Below are 25880 nucleotides of genomic sequence, written 5' to 3'. Positions count from 1 at the left end.
GGTCACTGTGTTTTTCCCCCTCCAGAAGGTCTGCACCTTCTGAAACCTTACTACCTTTTCCTACACCCTCTCCACCTAGTTTTCCTTCTGTCTCCCTACTGTCCAGAGAGTGGCTACAGGCTCCCTCACTGAAGCCCCATTCTACTGCTAGCTTCGTGGCTTTATCCTAGGCCCACCTGTTCCTTCCAAGCTAGGTTCTGTCATTATTCAGGGGTTCCTTAGGCCAGTCAGTTCCCCTTAGCTGTGGTCTATCCAGTTAATTGGCCTTTCCTCAGTCTCCTTTAACCCCTGTGAACACCCCATCACACCTTCCTATACAACCTTTCTGCACAATAAACACAATTTACTGTATATATCATTCCTTGTTCTGTGTAGATAAAGCTATTGGTGTTTTGTTTTTCTGGTCAGTGGTTCTTGTGGTTGCATCCCTTATATAGTTTACCTCTTCTGGCAACATTCTTCACTCACAATCTCTGCCTATGTGTATGGATTTCATAGGGAGATATGGGTTGGGCTGGAGACAAACAGTGGCACAGTGGTGCCAAAATATCTTTGTGCTTAATGGTAGCAATGACACTAATGGTGTTGTCATAAATATAAAGGGAAGGGTAAACCCCTTTGAAATCCCTCCTGGCCAGGGGAAAACTCCTCTCACCTGTAAAGGGTTAAGAAGCTAAAGGTAACCTCTCTGGCACCTGACCAAAATGACCAATGAGGAGACAAGATACTTTCAAAAGCTGGGAGGAAGGAGAGAAACAAAGGGTCTCTGTCTGTCTATATGCTGTTTTTGCCGGGGATAGACCAGGAATGGAGTCTTAGAACTTTTAGTAAGTAATCTAGCTAGGTACATGTTAGATTATGATTTCTTTAAATGGCTGAGAAAAGAATTGTGCTGAATAGAATAACTATTTCTGTCTGTGTATCTTTTTTGTAACTTAAGGTTTTGCCTAGAGGGATTCTCTATGTTTTGAATCTAATTACCCTGTAAGGTATCTACTATCCTGATTTTACAGAGGGGATTTCTTTACTTCTATTTACTCCTATTTCTATTAAAAGTCTTCTTGTAAGAAAACTGAATGCTTTTTCATTGTTCTCAGATCCAAGGGTTTGGGTCTGTGGTCACCTATGCAAATTGGTGAGGCTTTTTACCCAACATTTCCCAGGAAAGGGGGGGTGCAAGTGTTGGGAGGATTGTTCATTGTTCTTAAGATCCAAGGGTCTGGGTCTGTAGTCACCTAGGCAAATTGGTGAGGCTTTTTACCAAACCTTGTCCAGGAAGTGGGGTGCAAGGTTCTGGGAAGTATTTTGGGGGGGAAAGACGTTTCCAAACAGCTCTTCCCCAGTAACCAGTATTTGTTTGGTGGTGGTAGCGGCCAATCCAAGGACAAAGGGTGGAATATTTTGTACCTTGGAGAAGTTTTGACCTAAGCTGGTAAAGATAAGCTTAGGAGGTTTTTCATGCAGGTCCCCACATCTGTACCCTAGAGTTCAGAGTGGGGGAGGAACCTTGACAGGTGTTTTGACCTGCCTCTCTCAAATTTTACATACAGTTCCAAGAGTCTGAACAAGAGAGTTCTAGTGTTGTTGATGAAGAAGGAACAAAATTGCTCTCATCTGAAATGTGAAAAGAGGTGTTTCTTCACTGCTTTGTGAAAATGTCACCGTGCTTCTCTGCGGTCTGTCCTTGAGAATTATCCAATTTCTTATTTTAATCTCTTACCCTGACTTTCCTGGAAAGTATTCAGTCCCAAAACTTGCTTAATTCTCATATGTGTGTATATACATATTTTTGATGAAGAATGCCTTGAAACTCTAATTAGGGCTGCTTGAATCCAAAGCAGTTTACATATCACAGGCTTACATAGCTATCAAACAGATGCTTTCCCTTTTTCTCGTTCAACTGACACTTTCATTTTCTCTGCATATTATGAGGGCCAAGCAGTGATGTGTCTTGACTCCCGAGGCTTCATACCATTCCATATCAAAAAGAGGATTAGAAATAGTTTTAGCTATCAAGTGAGTTGTTAAGTTTGTCTTCCATGGAGTCTACACTTTCAAATGGCCTCTTTATTGAATTTAAAATAGCTTTCTTTCTTGACTTTGTTTAAATTAAATGGACAGTTTTCATTACAGTCTGCAGAGTTCCCAGCTACAACATATGGTTTTCATATAGGAATAGAGGGTGAAGGGCTCAGTACCGTTTGTTGTGCTGACCCACTGTTCAATTATCTAAGAGGAGACTGGCATGTCAGAAACTGAATGTCTGCTAAAAACAAAAACTCAGACACCAATTAATTTCTCTTCTGAGATCTCTTTACTTAACCATTTGTGTTACTATTTATGTATAAAAGTAAATGGGTAAATAAAAAGGTAACAGTGTTAACAACATTGACTTCCTTGGGGAATGCCTGCAGAATGAATATGACAGCCTACATACAGAAACCAGTCCTTAGTGGGGGCCAAGCCCAGACTTTCAGGAATGATTTGTTTGTGGCAGTGTGGCAAGAGAGTGGTATTCAGACTTCTCAGCCTGGGAGGGAGGGACGCTATTCTCCCTCAAGTGCTCCTTCCCCAAAATCAATTAATCAATTAGTGAGACTCACCTAAAATCAATCATCCATCCATCCATCACTTATATGGCCTCCATAACCATAGTATCTGAATGCTTCACAGTCATTAACGTATTTATCTGCACAACTCCCCTGTGAGGTAGGGACTGTATTATCCCCATTTTACAGACAGGGAACTGAGGCACACAGACTAAGTCATTTACCCAAAGTCAGATGGGAAAACTGTGGCACAACAAGGAACTGAACCTGATCTCCCAAGCCCTAATCACTGGGCCATCGTTATTTTCAATTAATTGGGGTACCGCTCCCCCAAAATTAGTTGCTGCTGCCTTCTATTTTTTGTGAGACTGCTGCTGCTGCTCCTCTTCCAAATGCTCCCTCTTGTAGGATCCCAGGTCCTCTTGCACCACCTGCTGTGGTGGTTGCCTGCTGCCCTTGCCCTCCCACACTTGTGAAGACTACCTGGTGCCAGCTGCCTGCTTTCTTAGTACCACTTCCCCTCCTCTTAAAGAAGCAGCCACTCAGAGGCTCTTCATTCCGCTCCACTCCTGGAAAAGAAGTGATCAGGAAATAAGTCTTCACTTCATAGTCAAATACAAATAGTTCCTCCTTAACACAGACACCCTAGGGGGTTAAGAATTTAGAACCCAGAGGAGCAGAGGCTGGACCCTTCTTTCCTGTACTAGGCACTCTCCAGATACTGAGAAGGGACAGTCCCTGCCCTGAGGTGCTTACAGTCTAAGGACAGTAGACAGAAGTATGGAGAAAAGGAACAAAAAATGAGCAAATTCTGTGTAGGTTAATGAGTCATGGTAGGCAGGCAACACAGCGCAACATCTAAAACACAGGCCTCTCTCGTTTGATGTAAAGGGTAACTACTTCCTCTGTAATTTTGTGCCAGGTTGTTACAGTCACTGGGAGAGCTACTAGAAGGTGACCTGCTGAAACACACCACAGGCTTGTCTACTGCAGTGTGGACTACGGAGGTGTGAATTGCAGAGTGCACCAAAAATGTGCACTCTTATTGCCTATCGTAGACACTGGTGTGAGAACTAAAAGGTACCAAGTTGGCATTCCTGTAGTTCTGTTAGAAAGAGGACTATGTTAATGTGAACTGGGAACCTTTTAGTTTGCACCAGCAGCATCCACATGGGGCAGTTGGAGCACAACATTTTGGTGCGCACTACAGTTCACATCCCTTTGACAGCACGGCGCCACAGTGTAGACAAAGCCTAAGTAGATATTGGCGAGAAGTACCTCGTCCTTTACTGTGGGTACACAAAAGCCGTGGTGCTGACTAGATTCGTTGCTATGACAAGGGGCTCTTTCCATTCTGTTCCCCATTTACTGAGGGGATTCCTTCACAGGGGGTTAGTCAGGTTAAGAATCTTGATATTACTTTTGACTTTATCCATGTGTCAGATATTGAGATGTACCCATCGTCCCCTTCAGCACAATTTGTTCAAACTATTTCCTTTATTATCCTTGTGAGGAGAAGCTTGTCTAGGCACCACTTTTTATAAGGGTTCCCTACCTAGGTCAGCAGCAGGGCCTGAACCTGGACAGTCAGGACTGCAGCACAGACCTCTACCACTTGATGTAAGGGAGTAAACTCTATCAGATAGTTGCAATTGTAGGCTGTTGTCCTCTAGTAGACCAGCCACGACAGGGGACAACATGACACTTATTGAATTAGTGTAGGTTAAGACTAAACTAAAACCTAGGTGTGAAAGAAGCCACTTCTTGTCCTCTAGTTTCAATGGTTACTTTTGTCTTACTGAGGCAATTGCTGTTCTTCTTACATTATTTTTACAGGTATATATCTTGTATTGTTTTCCTTTCTCATAATATGTAAAAATTGTAAGAAATACAAATGTTATGGCTCAGATTTTCAGTTTAAAATCTGATAGTTTTTGCCAGTACTCTCCCTTCCACCAGTATGGGTATGTGGGAAGCAGAAAGAGGTTGTTCTCTATAATCAGTATTTCTGCTTTTCTCTCAGGGGAACTTTTGTTACTATTTTTTTATGCAGTCTTAAACTTTGCCCATCACAGCTGTTACGTTTTCTTCTGAGGACTAGACAAATTGGCATTTCCCTCATGAAAAAACCAATAAAGCAAATGTTCAGTATTTCAAAAATCATGCAATCAAATCTCAAAATGACAGTCAAAAAGAAACCCCAACTATAGTAAGCCACTGTACTGTAGAATGTATCAGTTGAAATATATGTATTCAGGACTTTAAAATATTGATGTTAATACATAGATTTATGAGTGGATAGGTGTAAATTGTCAATACAGCATGGACATTTTCAAATTCAGCTTGGTATAAGCGACTGTAATTCCAACATAATAGCTTGTTGACACTCTTATTCCTCATTACTACTCTACTCTTTGACTTATTTATACCTGCTCTTAGAGGGTATATAAATCCAGAGGGTTAAGCGAAACAGGAACAAGGCACTCTTATTCTACAGTAAGGTGTCATCTCATGGAGTTAATCAGAAACAGTTAACTTCATATTTAGACAAGCCCTTACACCACGTATACATTTGTCCCTTAATGGCACTCTCTAAAAAAACTTATTTTAGGCTAATATGGTCTCTTTTGGGACTGATGCCTCGGTGAAGCATCAGTGACTAGGAAGCCATCCTGGTTCTTTTTATGCATCTGTGTTATTTAATGACTGTTTTGAACACACATTGTGCAAAGAAAAGTTGTCTAAATGAATAGAAAATGGTTGAACATATGTTATTTTCACATCATGAAACTACCACTCATGCAATTTAAACATTCTTTGGAATGGATAAACCAAACTGATGCTCATGGCATATTATAAGAAAAAAAAAAGAAGATCGGCACTGCCATACGTCTTTCTTGTCATTCGAAACCTCAGGCAGTAAGGTATTTTTCATGTGCAACTTTTCTAAAAGACATACAGTTTGTCCTTCAGTACAAACCAATGAAGAGTCACATTAGCTGCGTGTGGTTAGCTTGAATTCTTCGAGTGATGATCCCCATGTGTATTCCACTTATGGGTACATATGCACACCCCATGTGCCTGAGTCTGGAATTTTCTGCAAGCAGTGTCCATTGGCCTACACATATACTTTACCTCATGCACTGACCCAAAGGCCTAAAAGAGTGGTATGGAACAATGCCCTTCCAGTTCCTTCTTACCACCGCATAGTCTGAGTAGGAATCTTTGATGTCCTCAGCTCCTTTCTCCTGTGTTATTTCTGTAAATATATTGTAAATTGTTTCACTATTTTTCTAAGATAGTTATTTCCCCCTTTCACTACCACCCTCAGGGTTGTCCCCACTGTGAAGGCTGGGATTATGCCCAGAGTTCCAGGGTTCAAAAACTCTGTTTCTTGCCCTTGCTCCTTTTCTGTGAGTGCTGAAAATCAACACGGCCTCTAGTGCCTGGGTGAGGCCCTCATCTCCGCCAAATGCAACATCTGCCACTCCTTTCCCCCGAGAACTCATGGGGGTCTGGAATTGAGGTTTAGGAAACATGATGGAGAAGGCAATGAGACCTTTTTGTTCGAGCTAAGGTACTTTATAAAGGGGGTCAGGGTGGGGTGGTTTTTTTTTTTCACACCCCAGAGCGACAAATTTTTTATTGACAAAAGTGCTAGTGTAGACAAAGCCTCGGTCCGCACCAGAGGTCACACCAGTATAGCTAGGTGGTAAAAAGAATCACATCCCTCTCCGAAATAGATACACCGTTAATACTCAAGTGTAGACCATGTCCTAGGGTTAGCATCTGGCCCTCAGAATGCTTAATAGACTAAATAATTACGGCAATTTTTTCTGTAATTGGGGGCAAAGCAATTTCCTGTTCCTGAGATGCAGGAGTTAATGAGAGGCAGCTGTGTCTTGTGTGTTTCTTGGTATCTGTAGTCCATGAAGGAATCTCTCAACATTTATTTAATAAAATATTGATCCTGCAGAGAAAGCCTTAAATTAAAGGGATTGCCCACTGTCAACTTTATCATTCACATAGCATCCCAAGAAGACAGCCATGGAATTATTGTGTCCCACACTCATTGATCTTGCACCCTTTTTTCCCCTGCTGCAGGGAAACATAATCATTTGTCTTTTAATGTATTACTCTCCAAAACCCATTGACAGCAAAGAAGTGTTCTTTGAAGTAAACAAAAATGGGATCTTTATTAACGTATTTGTTGCCTGCAAAGGATTTTGGCCAAGATTTAAAAAAACGGGGGCTTAAAGTTAGGGGCCTAAGTCCTTACTTAAGCACTGAAACAAATAGCCTGATTTTTCAAAAGTGCTAAGCACCCAGCAGCTCCCACAGAAGTTGGACTTGTAGCTCTAGAAATATTGAAACATCGGAGAAGTTAATGAGGAACCAGTGCATCAAAGTGAGGTTGATGAGTTATGTCTTCAACTCAAGTAAAATGTTGACCTATAGAGAAAAGTAGGAACAACGTTTAAAGGATCACAGAAGTCTGTTGGAGCTGTTGGGTGCACAGCCCTTCTTGAAAATCAAGTCACTTATTTAAACATTTAAAACTGGATTTAGGCCTCGAACTTTAGGCCACTGCTTTTGTTAATAATATCTTGACCTTTGTGTGTCCTTTCCATTTATTAAGAAGAGCAGGCATCCCATTTTACAGCCATATTTTGCATGTTAGATAATTTGTCTTTTGTTGTATACTTGAGAGTTCACAGGAATGAAGATTCTTGAGGAAAACACCTAATATTATGTCTCATAGTTCTGCTGCTTCCTAGTTTTTTCTTTAACCTTGTTGTTCATTTTTTGTTTGTTTTTTTGTTTTTGTTTTTAAATTCTTTACCATAGTTGGTAAAAGCATTTTGGCAACTAGTTTCTGGGTTTTAATTTTCTCTTGATACTTTTTAGCAGTAACTGGACATATGATTTAAGGTGAAAACGTCATTTATTGGGCAGATAAAAGGATTCTTGTAACAGTAGCTTGTAATTATCTTGACAATTATTTTTACACAGTTTCTCAGCATTTTTAAAGAAGTGGATTGTGTGACTTTCCTGATGTATTATTATCAATGAGAAAAAGGTTCATGAATGAATTTTCTTAACATGACATTGTGTAATATACATGAAAATGAATAGCATGCTCTGTTTACTGTTTACATTTCAAACAACTTCTCTTAATAAGAAAAAGATTCCAGATGTCTCTAGCCAGAGGGAAGTATACAGTATGTAGCCTAATAAAATAGCATATTTGAGAGAGGGGGTGGTAAGTGATGTATATAGGCAAATGGTCTGAATTTAAACACTAGTCGGCACCAGGGCTTTATGTTAGATGAGTGAATTTCACATGTGAAATATTAACTTTGAACATTATAAAAACATTTCCTTATGGCCAGGAGAAGCTCAGGAAGTCTTGTCTTTCTGAGTCATCTTTAAAACTTTTCCTTTTTCATTTAATTTTTATTAGATTTTTTTAAATGAAATAAACATAAAAGTATTAAAAACATAAACCATAAAAAGTTAAATGCAAAGCAGAAATATAACAATGTGAATATAAAAAACAGACACTTTTCTTCAAACATATAATGAAAAAAAAACTCCCTCTCTGGCCTCATTTTCCTGAGTCTCTCTACGCAGTGTTTCTCATTCAGAATACATTTCCCCCCAGTAACAGTTTCAGACTTAACTCTCTTTATGGGCTCCCTCTTAGGTGATGCCTACGCTTATGGCAGGAAGTAGAGTACATATTTCACGCCCTCCCAGCACAGGTGTACATAGCAGTGTAGATGGTGAGGCACTGCTCTGGCACTGCCGGAGCCTTTCCTCGCCACAATAAAAGGCTCTGGCAGCTTTTCCGGAGCCTTTCGCTGCCATGTGTAACTACACACCACAGTGTGGATGCAACCTTATTTTCACTGTGGCATGTAGTTACCCATACCCTAGACACCGCCACCAGAGTAGGCAAGGCCTGTATTGCCTTGAAACCCAGGCTCCTCACCCACATTCCATTTATGTGTGGCTGGATAGGTAAGCATTTTCGGGCACTCCTAGCACCTGATCCAAAGCCTGTTGAAGCAAACAGGAGTCTCCATAAATTTTGGATCAGACCCCCCTAGATACTTCTGTGGTGATTTTTGATTCAGTGGCATCAATACTCCAATAAACTCTGCTAGTGTTGCTGAAAAGATATGGAAGCTGCTTATCCAGAACCCTTGAGAACCTTGTAAAATGTTCAGTTTTGCGGATCTACTTAAAACCTACTATGGCTGCAAATGTACTCAAGCTTGTCCTCCCAACTTACCCTTACTGTCAGGCAAAAGATTTAAGAAATGTTCTCAAGCTGATTCAGTGGCATTTCCCCTCTTTTTCTGAGAGAAATTTGAGGTATAGCCCAGAGTATAGCACAAAGCGCTTTTATGAAGTGAGAGACGTAGAAAATTGCTTGCTTTGTGCTCAGAGGTGATGAGTGGATAACAGCTCTTCCGAGATTCTCAGGACATTTGAGAAAGGAAAAAAATTAAGGTAACCATCAAGAACATCAGCTAGAGTTCAAGGAAATAGAGGTCACAGAAGTTGTGTGACGCAAGATATTGCTCCTGCTTCCACTGAAGTCAATTCTAAGGCTCCCATTGGCTTCAGTAGAAGCAAGTGCAGGCCCAAAATAGATAAAATTAGTGAAAGAAATACTTTATTAACAAATTAAAACATTACCTGTGTTCTTACATGTCTTTTTTTTCCCCTTCTTCTTCAGTACTCTGCCTCATTGCCCATGAGGACCCCAACTAGTAGAGTTAAGGGCTTGACACAAAAGGAACTCTTCATACAGCATCTTCAAATGCCAGATGTTTATCCCATGGTGACTGCAAGCTTATATGTGTTGGGATATTGTATTTCTTTCCCTATATCTTTTTCCTGCTCCCAAGGAAGCATGCGTGTCACAGATCTGTCCAATTATCAAGTACTTCTGAAGCAGAGAGAAGCCAGGCAATGCCAGTTCTCTGGAACTTCAAAGAGCTCAAAGTTTCCATCTTCAACATTTTGTTTATTCATCAGAAGCAAATTAGATCAATGTAAAGATCAGCTGCAGCATCAATATAAGAGCTGCCCTACATACATGCTATCTACTGTCCAAGAGAAATAATGTATCTTCTCTGAGGCTGACATTGAAATGACATTGTAATCTCCGCCATCTGTCTTCCTTCTCTAGATGTTAATGAATGTGCAGTAGTAAATGGAGGCTGCCAGCAGAGCTGTGTTAACACTCCAGACTCCTTCTATTGCATATGCGATATGGGATACAGACTCCATGCTGATGGACGCACCTGCCTAGGTAAGTAAATATTACACCTAGCTTGAGGCTTATTTCAGGGAAAAGAGAGTTACAAGTGTGGGAAAACAGGGTGTGTTATTTTCTATAGTAAAATTGGGAAAAAAATACAAACAATTACAGACTTTTCCAACATTGAGTTCTGTTCTCTAACCTAACCAATGATGGATATTTTGCTGTACGTAATAACCGCACGATAAGCAGAGATATCACCTCAGGCTCTGACCCTGTGAGATTTTACAAATTGTGTCATGAAAGCTGAGGGAGAGAAGTAGAGCATGTCAAGCAAGAGGGTGTCATTAGCCATGTTGAAAGCCACAAAGAGGTCAGGAGGATGATGTGGAAGTAGAAGTTCTAAGATACGGACAAGAGGTCATTAATGACTGGTGAAAGCAGGTCTAATGAAGTAGAGTGGGCAGAGAAGTTGGAGGAGATCAAGGCTTGACTTGGAGGAGAGGAACTCAAGGCAACAGTTGTAAACTGCCCACTAGATGAGTTTGAAGGGAGAGAGGGTGGTAGCTGGAGAAACAGCTGGTGTTGAAGGTTGTTTTTTTGAGTAAGGTGGCGGATCCTTTCCACGGGGTAAGAATTATTTAGATACTGCCTCAAAGGTCCATTTTGACTTATGGTGAGTGCATAAATCACCAGCCTTCCCCCTGCACCCACTCCCTCTTCCTTAACTTCTCCTTTGTTATGAATTTTTATGTTAAAAATAGGTCAGCATTTAAATATTTCTCAAGGTACCAGGTTCTGTATGTTTGTTTGGGTTTTGTTTAAAATCTTATCCACAGAACATATTGGGATAAATGCATGATGCACACAGAACTCGTAATCATGGCCACATGCTGCAGTATTTATTTTGTGCTGAACCTTTAACTCACGGAGTAGAGGTCTGTGCTTCTGGAGCTAAGTGCATTCCGTGATGTCGTTTAGTTGGTTGATAGTGCTGTACACCTTTGATCGAGTATGGATAGTTCTTTATTCCCACTGTAGCCATAGCTCCCTCAAACTCCTCAATCTGTTCCTCACTCAGAGTGTAGCTGCCTCACTCTCTAAATACCCTTGAGAGAATTCTGCACCAAAAAATTTAAAATTCTATGCACAGTATTTTAAAATTCTACAAAATTCTGTATATTTTATTTGTCAAAATAACACAATATAATCGCACCAGTTTCAATTATTTTGGTAATTTATTTCAAAATACAGTCAGAAAGTATGTCTGTAACAATACAAACAACAACAAAAATTCTCTCAAGAGGAGAAAGTTAAAGAAAACCCTACGTTGACCCAGTTCCTGTTTCTCTATTATGCTTTTGGTGGGTGCCTCAGTCTGGGTGTGCCAGCAGGGCACATCTTGGGGGAAAACTCTTCCCCTGTGGTCTCTGACACCCACACCTCCTACTCCGCAAAGCCCAGCTGTAGGGTAGCCCCATCCCAGATATCGCACCACCTTCCTCCCAGAGCCCAGCCATGGGACACGCCCCTCCTCCCCCCCCCCCCCGCATTGCCAGAGAACCCATACCCCTACCCCCCAGGGATCCAGAGAAAAACAGCGTGATGCTGGGACCCGGTTTGTACAGAGTTTCCTGCATGCTTCCTCCTTCCTTCAGGACATGCTGGGAGCCACAGCTGCCCGGCACCCTCCACCTTCCCTTTCCCCCCTGTATTTGGGATCTAGAGAGATATGGTCTGCTGAGTCCAGCGGCCCCTAGAGTTGGACAGCAGCTCTGCAGCACCAATTCTTCAGGGAAATATGAAATTCTGTGCAGAACATTAATTCTGCACAAATTCTTCGTGGAGCACTGGTGCAGAATTCCCACAGGAGTGTCTAAAACTGTCCTTGAACAGCTACATTTCACTCCTAGACCAACTCCTTGATCTGCTGCAGTCCTGCTGGTGATGAAGATATAACACTCAACTCAAGTGTGTAAGACTTTGCTTTGCTCAGCCAACAAAATCAGTGTTGTACTACTGGGTACAAGAGCCAGAGTTTTAAAAAAGAAAAGGCTACAGACAAAGCACATTGCTTTTTGTTTAACCTATTCCTAAAAACCCCAGATTATAGGTTACTTCTACTACTACTAAAGTTTATATGTGAATTTAGTGATTGTGCAAGTTGTCTCAATGGTGCCCTGATTATTACAGTTATTACTGGCAGAGTGTGGGCAGTAGCAGTGCTGTCTTCCACACACACTGCATTACTCAACTCTGACCTGGAGGGGTCATATCTTGGGAAAGGGGATGGGTGATTCTCCAAGGCCTTTGCTTCTCTGCTCAGACTGTGGTAGGGGGTTCCAGTTGTGATGACAGTTTTTACTGAATCCTGCCCACTAGGAACTGGCCTGACACTACCAAACTCTATTCATGTAGACCAGTGGTTCTCAACCAGGGACATGTGTACCCCTTGGGGTATGCAGAGATCTTCCGGGGGTACGTCAACTCATCTAGATCAGTATTTATCAACCTGGGGATCATGACCCCAGGGGAGTCTCAGGATAGGTTTAAGGGGGGGATCAGAAGTGCAGGGCCGGCATTATGTGGTGGCAATTCCCCAGGGCCCCATGCCACAGGGGTCTCCCACGAAGCTAAGTTATATACTTCAGCCTCAGGCAGCAGGGCTCGGGCTTCAGACTCCTAAAAGGGACAGAGTAGTCGAGACAGATTGAAAACCACTGACTTACGCCACCAAACAGTACCAGATAGCAAGTTTTGGTCACAAGAATGAAGTCTTTATTTATTTATAATCATGTTTATTATGGTAGTGCCTATTAGGTAGTACAATGACACTTAGACCTCAGGTTTCAGAATAGCAGCCGTGTTAGTCTGTATTCGCAAAAAGAAAAGGAGCACTAGTGGCACCTTAGAGACTAACCAATTTATTTGAGCATAAGCTTTCGTGAGCTACAGCTCACTTCATCGGATCCGATGAAGTGAGCTGTAGCTCACGAAAGTTTATGTTCAGATAAATTGGTTAGTCTCTAAGGTGCCACTATAGTACTCCTTTCCTTAGACGTCAGTGGGTCAGGAGCCAAATTAGCGATCATTGTTACCCAAAAGAGCCACAATAGTGTGAATTCATTGTTTCATTTACTATTTATTAGTCTCACAGCAAAAGTACTGACCAATTGGGTAGTAATGTAGTAAAAGCATCCTGATTGTTTAATAAATTAGGTTGGTTAATAATTAAATCACACAGTGTTTTAATATCATGTGCTGCAAAGAGCCACGGGAGACACATTAAAGAAGGGAAGGGGCTGGAAGAGACTGGAAATCAAGAGGGAGAGTGTGGAGCAAACATCCAGTCTGCAGAAGGGAGAGAATGTTCAGAGTGAAACTGCAGAAAGCAATCTGATGGCCGGAGCTGGTCAGCAGTTTTTCAACAACATGATTTTTGGCCAGAAAACACTAATTTGTGGAAACCGCAGGAATGTATCCCTGCTTAAGCTATTCCTGAAGCTGCTGTGCCAGCTTCAGTCTGTGGTGGTTTCCTCCCCACAGTATCTTTGCCAAAGGCCACATGGCTGAGGGAAGAAAGGATGCTGCTTTTTAATTTAAGAATCTTAAAATGGTGTATTATTTCTGATTGACAGTTGTCATAAATATAAAGGGAAGGGTAACAACCTTTATGTATGCAGTAACATAAAATCCCTCCTGGCCAGATGTACTGAATCCCATTACCTGTAAGGAGTTAAGAAGCTCAAATAACCTGGTTGGCACCCGACCACAAGGACCAATAAGGAAAGAAGATACTTTCAAATCTGGGGGGCGTGGGGAGGTTTTGTTTGTGCTCTCTTTGTTTGTTTCCTCTCTGGATGGAAAGAGACCAGGCAGGTGGTAAATCTCCTGAAAACATACCTAAAATGATCCATCTAATGTTACAAAAATTGTAAGTAAGGGCAAGGAAATGCGTTAGATTATCTTTTGTTTTAGCTTGTGAATTTTCCCTATGCTAAGACGTAATTTCATTCCTGTTTTGTAACTGGGAAGTAGAGTCAGAGGGGAATCTCTGTGTTTTAAATCTTTTTATTTACTCTGTAAAGTTACCTTCCATCCTGATTTTACAGGTGTGATGCTCTTACTATTTTTTATCAATAAAATTCTTCTTTTAAGAACCTGATTGATTTTCAGTGTCCTAAAAACCAAGGGGTTTGGTCTTTGCTCACATTGTAACCAATTGGTTAGTATATTATTCTCAAGCCTCCCCAGGAAAGGGGGTGAAGGGTGTTGGAGGAATATTTTGGGGGAATAGGGGCTCCAAGTGACCCTTTTCCTGATTTTTTATCTAAATCACTTGGTGGTGGCAGCAATACCATCCAAGGACAAGGAGAGGATTTTTGCCTTGGGGAAGTTTTTAACCTAAGCTGGTAGAAATAAGCTTCCCCACAATAAGGTCCCCACATCTGTACCCCAGAGTTGGGAGGGAACCCTGACAACAACTAGCACTTGAGGGACAAGGTGGGTGAAGGAATATCTTTGATTGTTCCAACTTCTGTTGGTGAAATCCCATATCCTGGGGCCAACACTGCAAACTAGCAATTAACATGTGCTTGCCTCCCAGGGTGCGCTTGCTTATTTATTTATTTAATGTTTTGAAAAAAGAAAAGGAGTATTTGTGGCACCTTAGAGACTAACCAATTTATTAGAGCATAAGCTTTCGTGAGCTACAGCGAAAGCTTATGCTCTAATAAATTGGTTAGTCTCTAAGGTGCCACAAGTACTCCTTTTCTTTTTGCGAATACAGACTAACACGGCTGTTACTCTGAAACCTGTCATTAATGTTTTGAATGAATGGTAACAACTGTGTCCTTACTTTCTTCACAAGGATTAGGCGAAAGGCAGATTGACTTCAGCTGTGAGGCTGAGTGGGCATATAAATGAGTGCAGAATTTAGTCCTCAGGCTGGGGGGGGAGAGAGAGTCCAAATCCTCCTCTCAGTTTTACTGGCATGAATCCACTGATTATAGCACAGAGCTTCTGCTGTTTTAGACTGATGTGAACGAGAGCACAATGTGCACCCACATCTCATCTGGTGGAAGTGAATGCAATATCAAGTTTTACATTTGTGAAAGGATTACCAGATCCTGGTTTTCTTACCTTGGATGCTGTTTACTAAAAGAGATCCGTAGTTCCATGTCATGCTAAAAAAATAAAAAGATATTTCCCTTGTATCTCAAGGGAAATTACCACACAAGTCCAATAGCAGTAGTCAAACTTGGTAAAAAGGATTAAAATGTTTTGTAAAGCTACACATTTAGGGAAGAAAACAGTTCTGTTTGTTTTAATTGCTTTAAATCCCATTTAATGTCTAGTTAATATGAGAAAAACAGCCCAATTAGGTATGATTGTGTCACATCTGGTGAATTCATTCACGCATAATCTTTTCTTCCTTTCACTTCATCCATTCAGTCACTTGGATATGCTTTAAGAATAGCTAAATGTGGTGTTGGTCGTTTCTAGTATTTGGAGCAATACATTTATTGGCATAACTAGAACAAACACAAACTATACCATTATTCAGGATGTGGGAGGATTTTTTTTAAATAAAAAACTAGTCCTTTTAGCTCCATTGTGGGTTTATACACAATCAAAGAGTTCAACATTTTGGGGAGTTAAAAGCAATTCAAAGCAAGGAGATGTTTAAATCATATCTTGGCTCATTTGTTTGGAGACTAGGGGAACGGGTAAGGGAAATGCAGCATGTTCAAGAAACCAAACTCACCAATATATGGGAAATAACTGTCCAGATTTGGCTGGAACCATTGGTATTTTTCAGTGAATGAAGGGAAGGTAGCCAAATCCAGTGCTCATACTAGGGTGAACCAAGGGTATCCCCACTGAAGTCAATTGGGTTACTTCTGAATTATAGCACTGTGAGCACAGAATTTGGCCCATAGTGGTGAAGCAACTTCAGACTCGAGATGGATAAACTGCTTTGGGAAAAAAGAGAGATGATAATGCCCAGAAAGAAATGACAAATATTCAAATGACCTGGCCCATGTGCTTGACCTTTTTCATTTACTTACTGTGAACAACTTGCAATCATGTTTTCTACTAACACAAATAACCACAGATGGCAAGTTTCCAATCCTCCCCAATTCAAAGAAATTGAACTTTAATCCACACATGCAAGTATTGTGACAAAAGTATTCAAATCTTATTTTGAATGCTATATTCAGTTCTGGTTATCTTCTCTCAAAAATGATACAGATAAATACTGAAGAGTCCAGAGATGAATGACAAGAATGATCAGTAGCATGGAGAGAGATACATATGAAAAGACAGGGTCATAATATACTCATAATAAAGCTATGAAAAGATTAGAACTGTTTAGTTTCAACTGTTTAGACAGGATAAAAAATATAAAGGCTATAAGAAACTCTCATGCTTCGGAGCATAAGCCAAACACTAACTGGCAGGGGTTAGGAAGAAACTTTCCCTATTAAAATGTTATTCCAGGATTGTCCATTATGGAAATTCTGGCATCTTCCTCTGAAGCATCTGACACTGGCCACTGTCAATGACCGGATACTGGTCAGGATGGACTGCTGGTTGGATCTGGTAAAACATTCAAATATGTCAAGGTACCTTCACCACTCTGAACTCTAGGGTACAGATGTGGGGACCTGCATGAAAAACCCTCTAAGCTTATTTTTACCAGCTAAGGTTAAAACTTCCCCAAGGTACAAACTATTTTACCTTTTGTCCCTGGACTTTATTGCTGCCACCACCAAGCGTCTAACAAATATAACAGGAAAGAGCCCACTTGGAAACGTCTTTCCCCCCAAAATCCCCCCAAGCCCTACACCCCCTTTCCTGGGGAAGGCTTGATAAAAATCTTCACCAATTTGCATAGGTGAACACAGACCCAAACCCTTGGATCTTAAGAACAATGAAAAAGCAATCAGGTTCTTAAAAGAAGAATTTTAATTAAAGAAAAAGTAAAAGAATCAGCCCTGTAAAATCAGGATGGTAAATAACTTACAGGGTAATCAAATTCAAAACATAGAGAATCACTCTAGGCTAAACCTTAAGTTACAAAAAGACACAAAAACAGGAATATACATTCCATTCAGCACAACTTATTTTATCAGTCATTTAAACAAAATGGAATCTAACGCATATTTAACTAGATTGCTTATTAGCCCTTTACAGGAGATCTGACCTGCATTCCTGCTCTGGTCCCGGCAAAAGAAACACACAGAGCGAGAGAACCCTTTGTTTCCCCCCCTCCAGCTTTGAAAGTATCTTGTCTGTTCATTGGTCATTTTGGTCAGGTGCCAGCAAGGTTGTTTTAGCTTCTTAATCCTTTACAGGTGAAAGGGTTTTTCCTCTGGCCAGGAGGGATTTAAAGGTGTTTACCCTTCCCTTTATATTTATGACACGCCCCCAAATCACAGATAGGGTGAAACGCTGGCTCTGATTTCTTCCTGGAGCTCTAGGAGAGAACAGAGTTAATAAAACACATGCACCTCTCAATATACTACCAAGTATATAAAGACTAATAATATTTTTTACATCTCAAGGATGATTTTAACCAGTTGATTCTGGGAAACTTTCACAGGAGAGTGCATCAGCCACTTTGTTAGACGCTCCTGAGATGTGTTGGACGTCGAAATCAAAATCTTGGAGAGCTAAACTCCACTGAATAATTTTTTTGTTGTTTCCTGTGGCGGTATGAAGCCACTGTAGCGCAGCATTGTCGGTTTGCAGGTGGAAACGCTGTCCCCAAACGTATGGGCATAGCTTTTCCAGAGCGTAGACAATGGCGTAACATTCTTTTTCACTGACTGACCAGTTGCTTTCCCTCTCAGACAGCTTCTTGCTGAGAAACACTACAGGGTGGAATTCTTGATCCAGACCTTCCTGCATTAAAACTGTTCCCACACCATTCTTGGACACATCTGTGGTTACTAGGAACGATTTGTCAAAGTCTGGGGCCCTGTCAAGGTTCCTTCCGCACTCTGAACTCTAGGGTACAGATGTGGGGACCTGCATGAAAAACCCCCTCAGCTTATTTTTACCAGCTTAGGTTAAAACTTCCCCAAGGTACGAACTATTTTACCTTTTGCCCTTGGACTTTATTGCTGCCACCACCAAGCGTCTTAACAAATATATAACAGGGAAAGAGCCTGCTTGGAAACGTCTTTCCCCCCCAAAATTCCTCCCAAGCCCTACACCCCCTTTCCTGGGGAAGGCTTGATTTGCATAGGTGAACACAGACCCAAACCCTTGGATCTTAAGAACAATGAAAAAGCAATCAGGTTCTTAAAAGAAGAATTTTAATTGAAGAAAAAGTAAAAGAATCACCTCTGTAAAATCAGGATGGTAAATACCTTACAGGGTAATCAGATTCAAAACATAAAGAATCGCTCTAGGCTAAACCTTAAGTTACAAAAAGACACAAAAACAGGAATATACATTCCATTCAGCACAGCTTATTTTATCAGCCATTTAAACAAAACAGAATCTAACGCATATCTAACTAGATTGCATACTGACTTTTTACAGGAGTTCTGTCCTGCATTCCTGCTCTAGTCCCGGCAAAAGCAACCCACAGCCCGAGAGAACCTTTGTTTCCCACTCCCTCCAGCTTTGAGAGTATCTTGTCTCCTCCTTGGTCATTTTGGTCAGGTGCCAGTGAGGTTTTCCTAGCTTCTTAACCCTTTACAGGTGAAAGGGTTTTTCCTCTGGTCAGGAGGGATTTAAAGGTGTTTACCCTTCCCTTTATATTTATGACAGAATATAAAAATGTTGGAACACTCATTTGATCAGAAAGCAGAAACAATAATGTGTGCCTCTTCTGACCTGTCACAACTAAGCAAAACAGCTAGAATTTCCAATAGTGTAAAACATTTGTAACAATATTTGTTCAGAAAATGCAAATACTTTTGAGATAATAGCAATCTGCTCATGTATATTCATCAAGCAGAAAAAGAGGCTACTTCCCCCAAATACGTTGGTTTTGGAAAATTATTCTCTCGACTATAGAAGAAACCCACATCCCTTTGCGCAAAACCTTTGCCCAGTTCTAGGCTGAACCCAAACCCAACTTGTCTGAAGACTGAAATGCTCTGTTTACTTCCCCCCCACACTATTATTTTTTTTTTGAAGGCTCTGCATTTAGAGGAACAAAAGTGCAAGAAAAAAAAACTCATATGAGGAAGGCAGAGTTTCCAATATATATGGCCTGGAGGTTTCAGATGAATATGTAGGCACATTCTCCTAAGACTGTAGCCAGTTTTTGCAGACCCAAGAGGGTGGGACAAACTTCTAATGAACATCCATGTGTTGGGTGCTTTATTGAACAGATCTTTGCTGAAGTTCTCCCACCAGTTCTTCAAGTTGAGCCCTATCCAGCTTCCATTGCATCAAAGAGAGTTTTGAATCAATAAAAGTATTATAACCTCTTATGAACCCCATTCCAGGGGCCACAGGTTTGTATAATTTTTGGTGGTGCCCAGAATGGGTACAAGTCCCCCCCACATACACACATCCCTGCCTTGTAAGCTGATACATATTTTTTAAAATAATGTAAAAATGGACTTGAAACAGTAAGCGTTTAACAGTTTCCCTATATTGCACAATGTGGGGGGACATGGGGCTGGGAATGAGGAGTTTGGGGTGCAGGCAAGCACAGTCCCCCCAGCCCTCTCCCCTGCCGGCAGCCAGGAGCTCAGGGGGAGGGCCCCCCATCCTGGCAGCACTCACCTCGCACCACTGTCACTGCAGATGCTCCTGGGGTCCGGGCCCCTCTCAGGTCCAGGAAGCCCCCCGCCTCCTGTAGTGGGTGCCGGGGGGGGTGAGGTGGGGGGTGGGGGAAGGCTGCCATCACATGTGTGCTTCCTCCCCTCCACAGGCACTGGCTGCAGCACTGCCTCAGCCTACCGCCAGTGCCACTCCCTTCTGTAGCCAGCAGCGGCCGGCGAGGGAGCACAGCACGGAGAGACCCGTCCCCAAACATTGGTGGATCCAGGCCTCCAGGCCCTGAATTTGCTGGAGCATGGGCACCATGGGCCCATATAATTCACTGCCCCATGCCCCATTCCAGTGCCTACAGTGTATCTCCAAATAATAATTTTTGTAGGAAACCAATCTGTATGGTCTCTTCTTCCATTCCCATTAATGACTGTTGTGAAAGTATCATGGCAAGATCAATCTCTCTAAAATAGTTTGGCCTGTTCAGTTACATATAGTAGAAGGTACAGTTTTGTGCATTGGTCCTTTGATGATCACTGATACTTTGTTTTTTGCCATCATCCCATCCTCACTGAAACCTCCACCATTTCTTCGTCTTTCCTAGATTTTTGTTCTACAAATCTCCATTCATATTGTAGCCATTTCTAGATCTGTCGATCTTCTTTATGGATTAGGTCATTAAAATAACCAAAGCCTTTTATGTCTCAGTATTTTTTTTGTTTCTCCCACCTTGAGCATGTAGAATATCTTAACATCTGCATTAAAGTTGAACTGATTGGTGTCTGGAAATCTACTGACTGCACTGTAGTTTATTGCCTCTGATGCCACAGGAAGTGAAAGGCAAATATGGCTCTTTGCCTCTAATGTATAAATTCCTTATGTCAGCTGGTGCCTCTTATTCCTGCTCTGTACATTAGAACTGTCAGGATCCATTTTTGTTACGTGGGGCCTCCTTCTCACCAGGGTTAAGAGTAAAGGAGACAAAGAAATGTTACCTACCAAACTATCATCCAGGATTTGCCGTGTCACTAAATGCAAAACATATCAGAATCAGAGGTTACAGTTCCTCTCTCTAGTCAGTTTAGACTATAGAATATAAAAATATGGACATATGCTTCTAGAGCCTGATTCTTAAGAGACTGTGTGTACCAGTCACATGGGATATTTTATACATCTAACAATGAACAGCAAAGACTTTGTACAAATATACAAATAAATAAATGTAAAAATTAACTGTTTAAGAACCCAGATCCCTGCCCCTCCCCATTGTGATGAAACCCTTAGACAATGGAAATGGTTAGGGGAAGGCAGGGTTCTGTATACCTGTTCCCAGGATTTGGCCCTAGCAGATACATGAGTAGATTTAAAAGTTACACATATATTCATGTCCATTTTATGCCACACCCTGAGTTTGAGGGTGTCTGCATTTTTTTTGCAACTTTGAAGAGCAGAGCAGAAAGTGCTGCATCCAAAGTTTTGTTATCAGCTGCGGAGGGGCAAACATGGAGTCTTGAGTACAGGTCTTGCCAGGTAAGTACAGGGGAAATGATTGATTTGTAAATTATGTAGTTTACACAGTGGCAGCTGGTGCCCAAAATAAATGGAGGCACTGCAGGTAGCACCCTCTACACTTCTGACTTCTGGAGTATGATCATGTTATCAAAGTGAAAAACTGGGAGACCATAGTCAAAGGTATCAAAGGGAAGCTTTTTGCTGGCCCATAAGTGGGTTTGGTGGATAGGTGGGAAGAAAAAGAGACACCCACTTCCTTCTCCCCTCACCTCCCACTACACAATAAAAAAACTCCAATGCTTTTCAGTTAATAGCAGTGTGGAGGAAACAGTAATTACCCCTCTGTGACTCACTTTCCTGTCCTCCCCTAGTCTCAAACTCTGCCCCTTGATTCAGGTTCTTACCCTACCGTCTTCCCACCACACACACACTATTGCTGCCACCACCAGCTGAATCCATTTTCTCCAGCATTCAGCCCAGACACCCAAACCATGCCCCTGTCTGTTCCCTCCATCCCAACCCCAGAACTCAAAATGACCCCCTCCTCACACACACGCCTATGTCCCAGGCTGAGAACTCCACCCCCCTTCCCTGCCCAATATTGCTAGTCTGAAGCGTTCAAAAATCATGTCATATGCCAAAACATCATGATTGGCTTAAAAATATGGAAATTCAGCCAAAAAAATTGGGGTTCTTTTTAATTTGTTTTCTATTTGAATGTGCACTTTTCAAGCATATCTCTGTGTCCATGATGGCTAGAAACTTCTTTCTTTTAAATGAAAACTGAGAGTCTCATGCAATCCCATGACTCCAGAAGTCTGGGCTTTATGAAAAACACCATTTAGTGTGAGCCTTATGATAAAATCATGAAAATTGGCAACACGTGACAGTTCAGAACCTACCCCCCCATGAATATCTCCCCCTGAAAGTCTGAATAGCTCCCTCACCCACACGTGCATGTATGCACACATTTGTGAGTGTGTATACACATATAATCACACACGTACTCTCTCACATTCTGCCTCTTATCCATTTTGCTAATCTCCAGTTTGTCTACACGACAAATGCTACAGCGACACGGCTGCAGTGCTGCAACTATGTGGGGATAGAGCTGGACTGAAGAAACTTGCTACAGCCAAAGAAGGGATTTTTCTATCACAGTAGTAAAGCCACACCCTCATGAGGCAGTAGCTAAAGTTGCCAGAAGAATTCTTCCATCAACCTAGTGGTGTCTATACCATGGCTTAGGTCGGCTTAACTATATCTGTCTGGGGTCTGAATTTTCATACCCTTCAGCGGTGTAGCTAGATCGACCTATGTTTTAGGTGTAGACCAGACCTCACATCAACGGGTTGCAATGCTTCAGTCTGTGTTGCAACTCTTTGATCTAATCTAAATCTGTCCCTAATAGCCTGTACATCCTGCTTGGTCCAGTGGCCACTCCAGCTCTCATCCACTTCTGTAGCTTTTCCCAACTCTTCTCTGGTACCTAGCTGGCCATTTATTTCTTCCTTGCCACTGCTCCATTCCCCCCTCACCTTCTGGCTGCCTCACCCCAACTCCAGAATCTATCACTGAGGTACTACCACTTCATTTGCCAACTGGGCCTTTCCCTTAAATCTGTGCCTGCTGATGACCCAGATGGCACAAAGCCCTATCTGAAGTGAAAACTGCACTGCACTTTGCCCTGCAATGTACCCTTTGAGTTGTTTCCAGAGAAGCTCTGTTTTTGACATCTTTCATGCATTCATGCTTCCTTTGCTCCAGCTGTCAGTTCCTGCACTGTTAACAACGGGGGCTGTGAACAGGAGTGCGTTCAGATCAGTGATGTCCGCCACAAGTGCCACTGCCATCCACCCTACCAGCTTAAGAGAGATGGCAAACACTGTGAAAGTAAGTCCTAGAGCACTTGACCTGAGCACACTTTACGAGCGATGAAGATGATGCATATACCTTTGCGCATTAGACAATATATTATTTACAATTTATTTTACACCTATCTTGCCAGAAACAGATATAGGTTTTCAATGACTGCATTAAATAAAAGTTTTTGAGGAGCAAGGTTCACTTTTGTTGACTTCCATGAGCTTGTTACTGGTTACATAGATCCCTGGTCATTCTGGACATGCCTTAAATGCTGGTTTGAGTTAAAGTAGGAACTTAAAATCATTTAAACCGTAATATTTAATTGCTCTTTAAGACATACCTAATTATGGTTTGTGTAGTAATTTATGACTCAGCATAAGGTATAGTCTTTGTCCATTTTTAGTTTTTGTTATCAGTAATCACATTCTGATTCATCTGTCCTCTTCAGGATATTAAACCAAATTGTCTGGCAATCATTTATTGTTTGTATTACCGCAGCACGTAGTCATAGTCCAGAACCCCATTGTGCTAGCTGCTGTTCAAATAGAACAATCATACTACCCTGGGGTTTTTTTCCTTCTTTTGCAAATGTTAACTAGTTCATCAGTTCTCAAGGCAATGATAACCTGCACTATACACTTGCATATGTCATAGGTGATTGGGGCAAAATCTTGTGTCCTTACTCAGCCAAAACTCCCGTCAAAAAGTCAGCTGTATATTGTATCTATTCTGCAGTACGCTATATATAAAGACTAAGGAGTAAATCCTGCAGTTCTACTCATTTCCAACTCAGCATGTTTGCAGTGACTTTTGCCTGAGGATTTGGCCATCCAGCTTTATGTACAATCTCTGTTCTGCACAGAGTCAATCTGAACTGAATTCTTGATGGCATTTCAGTGGAAGATTTGGAGCGAGGTTTTTCTTCTATGCCTGTTCTGGTGTCAGCATGGCCTATTGTGTGGCTGAATGTATAACATTCATGTTAATCAAGATGAACCAAATGATGAGACCATTAGCAGGGGAGAGTGGGCAATTGGTCCCCAAAATAGCAGGGCAAAACAGTCATTGAGTTAAATGGAAGTCTGATCAGGCCCCTAATTTGTGAATTCTATTACTGCAGTGCAAACAACTGTAAAGGTTTACTCTCTGACACCATTGGGGCTGATTAGGGTTAGCCAGCCACTGAGGGCAGCAGTTCATCAGCAATGGATAGACAATGCCTAGTAATTATAGAACAATAGGGAAGGTGCCAATTTAGTACTGTGGGTTCCCTGTTTCTCAAGGCTGGAAGGAATCTAGTCCCAGTTGTGTTAGGATCTTGTTTGCTTGTTTACTTGTTTTAAAATATTCATTTACATGAGTTACTTGAGTGTATTTTACACCATCATTAAAAGTTCCTCGACTGCTATATATCTTCTGCCTCTTTCAGCCCACTACTTTGTCATGTCATTGGCCAAGTGCCTGTTCAGATGTCAGATATCAACCAAAAAAGGCAGAGGACTAAAGGCAGTGTCTTTTTGTAAATGTTTTTTCTGTTCTCGTTGCTGTATGAAAGATGCACACAAACAGAGGAAAGGGAGTATAATGAAACGGTGAATGTAACTATAAACAAAGTGCTGTCAAATATTTTTTCCTCTTTAATCTTTCAGTAAATGTCTACATTCATGTGTGTTTACACTGCAATGAAATACCTGTAGCTGGCCCATGTCAGCTGACTCAGCTTGCAGTGCTCAGGCTACAGGGCTGTTTAATTGTAGTATAGACATAGGGGCTTGGGCTGGTGTCCATGCCCTGGGACCCTATCCCTCTCGCGGGGTCCCAGAGCCCACGCTTCAGCCTGAGCCTTAATGTCTACACTGCAATTAAACAGCGCTGCAGTCCAAGCCCTATGAGCCAGAGTCAGCTGACACAGGCCAGCCATAGGTGTTTCATTGCAGTGTAGACATACCCTCAGTTACAGTAATCTTGCAACAGTGGAAGCTAAAACCATTTTCAGACAAAAGCATGACCTTTAAGTTGACAGTAAATTTAATTGCTTTCAGTGATGGACCCCTGCGCAAGTGGGAACGGAGGATGCTCACACATCTGTCAAAACGAGAGAGGACTTGCAAAGTGTGAGTGCCATCCTGGGTACTATCTTTCTGCAGACAAAAAGTCCTGTGGAGGTAAGAAGCTGCAAAAAAGACTAATTAATGGGGAAGAAGGGCATTATTTGGAGTTTCAGTGTAACTGCACTTGTAATGGAAATGAGTAACTTGTGTGTGTGTGTATGTACCGTGTGTATAGAATATAATATTTTTCACACGTGCACACCTTATATAAATATATGTGTGTATATAAAATAATATTTTCACAAAGACCCATGTGCATTCACTTGCACATATGGATGTGTGATACGAAACAGCAGTTCTGTTTTATTTTTTGACTATCCCTAGACCTCTGAAGGTTGTTTTAATAATGACAGTTATGCATTTTAATCTGTTAAGAAATTGTATTTACTGTTAATTGGATGAGGATCTATGGGTAATCTGGCATTATGCACGTGACGTCCCTTATGAAATAGTGCCCCAGATGAAGATATAGGAAAATTGGTTCAGATAACACTCTGATCTAGGTCAGTGACAACCTATTTAGAATTCAAAAGGATTTTCAGCCAGGGAACTACTTTCATATTAATAGAGAAACCACTTTGTGGAGAGAAATCACTAAGGCTAAGAATTCCAAATATAAAAAAGATAGGTTTCCAAGTGGATTTTGAGAAAAATCTAAGGTAGTTAGGTGCCTAACTCAATAAGCTCCCTGAGGTTCCTTTGAAAATTCACATAATCTTGCCAAAATCTCCAGCTTGCAAAGTGACAGCTAATTAATGAATCTGAATAAAATCTTGGCAAGCTTTACACTGTGACAACGTCAGGGAAGCTGCCAAATATTTC

General features: G+C 41.4%; 1 protein-coding gene across 1 annotated transcript in view; it reads left to right on the top strand.

The window, feature by feature from the left end:
* LOC311526720 (uncharacterized protein) overlaps positions 1–25880 on the top strand; it is a 297707-nt gene that overhangs the window by 198408 nt on the left and 73419 nt on the right. Inside the window, exons 6-8 of the mRNA XM_084640019.1 lie at positions 9754–9876; positions 22849–22974; positions 24990–25112. Of these exons, the coding sequence (XP_084496145.1) occupies positions 9754–9876; positions 22849–22974; positions 24990–25112 (372 nt within the window). The remainder of the gene's footprint in view (positions 1–9753; positions 9877–22848; positions 22975–24989; positions 25113–25880) is intronic.

Source organism: Lepidochelys olivacea (assembly GCF_965140295.1).
Source record: "Lepidochelys olivacea isolate rLepOli2 genome assembly, chromosome: 9".
NCBI classification, from domain to species: domain Eukaryota; kingdom Metazoa; phylum Chordata; order Testudines; family Cheloniidae; genus Lepidochelys; species Lepidochelys olivacea.
This window is presented reverse-complemented; position numbering and strand designations above follow the sequence as displayed.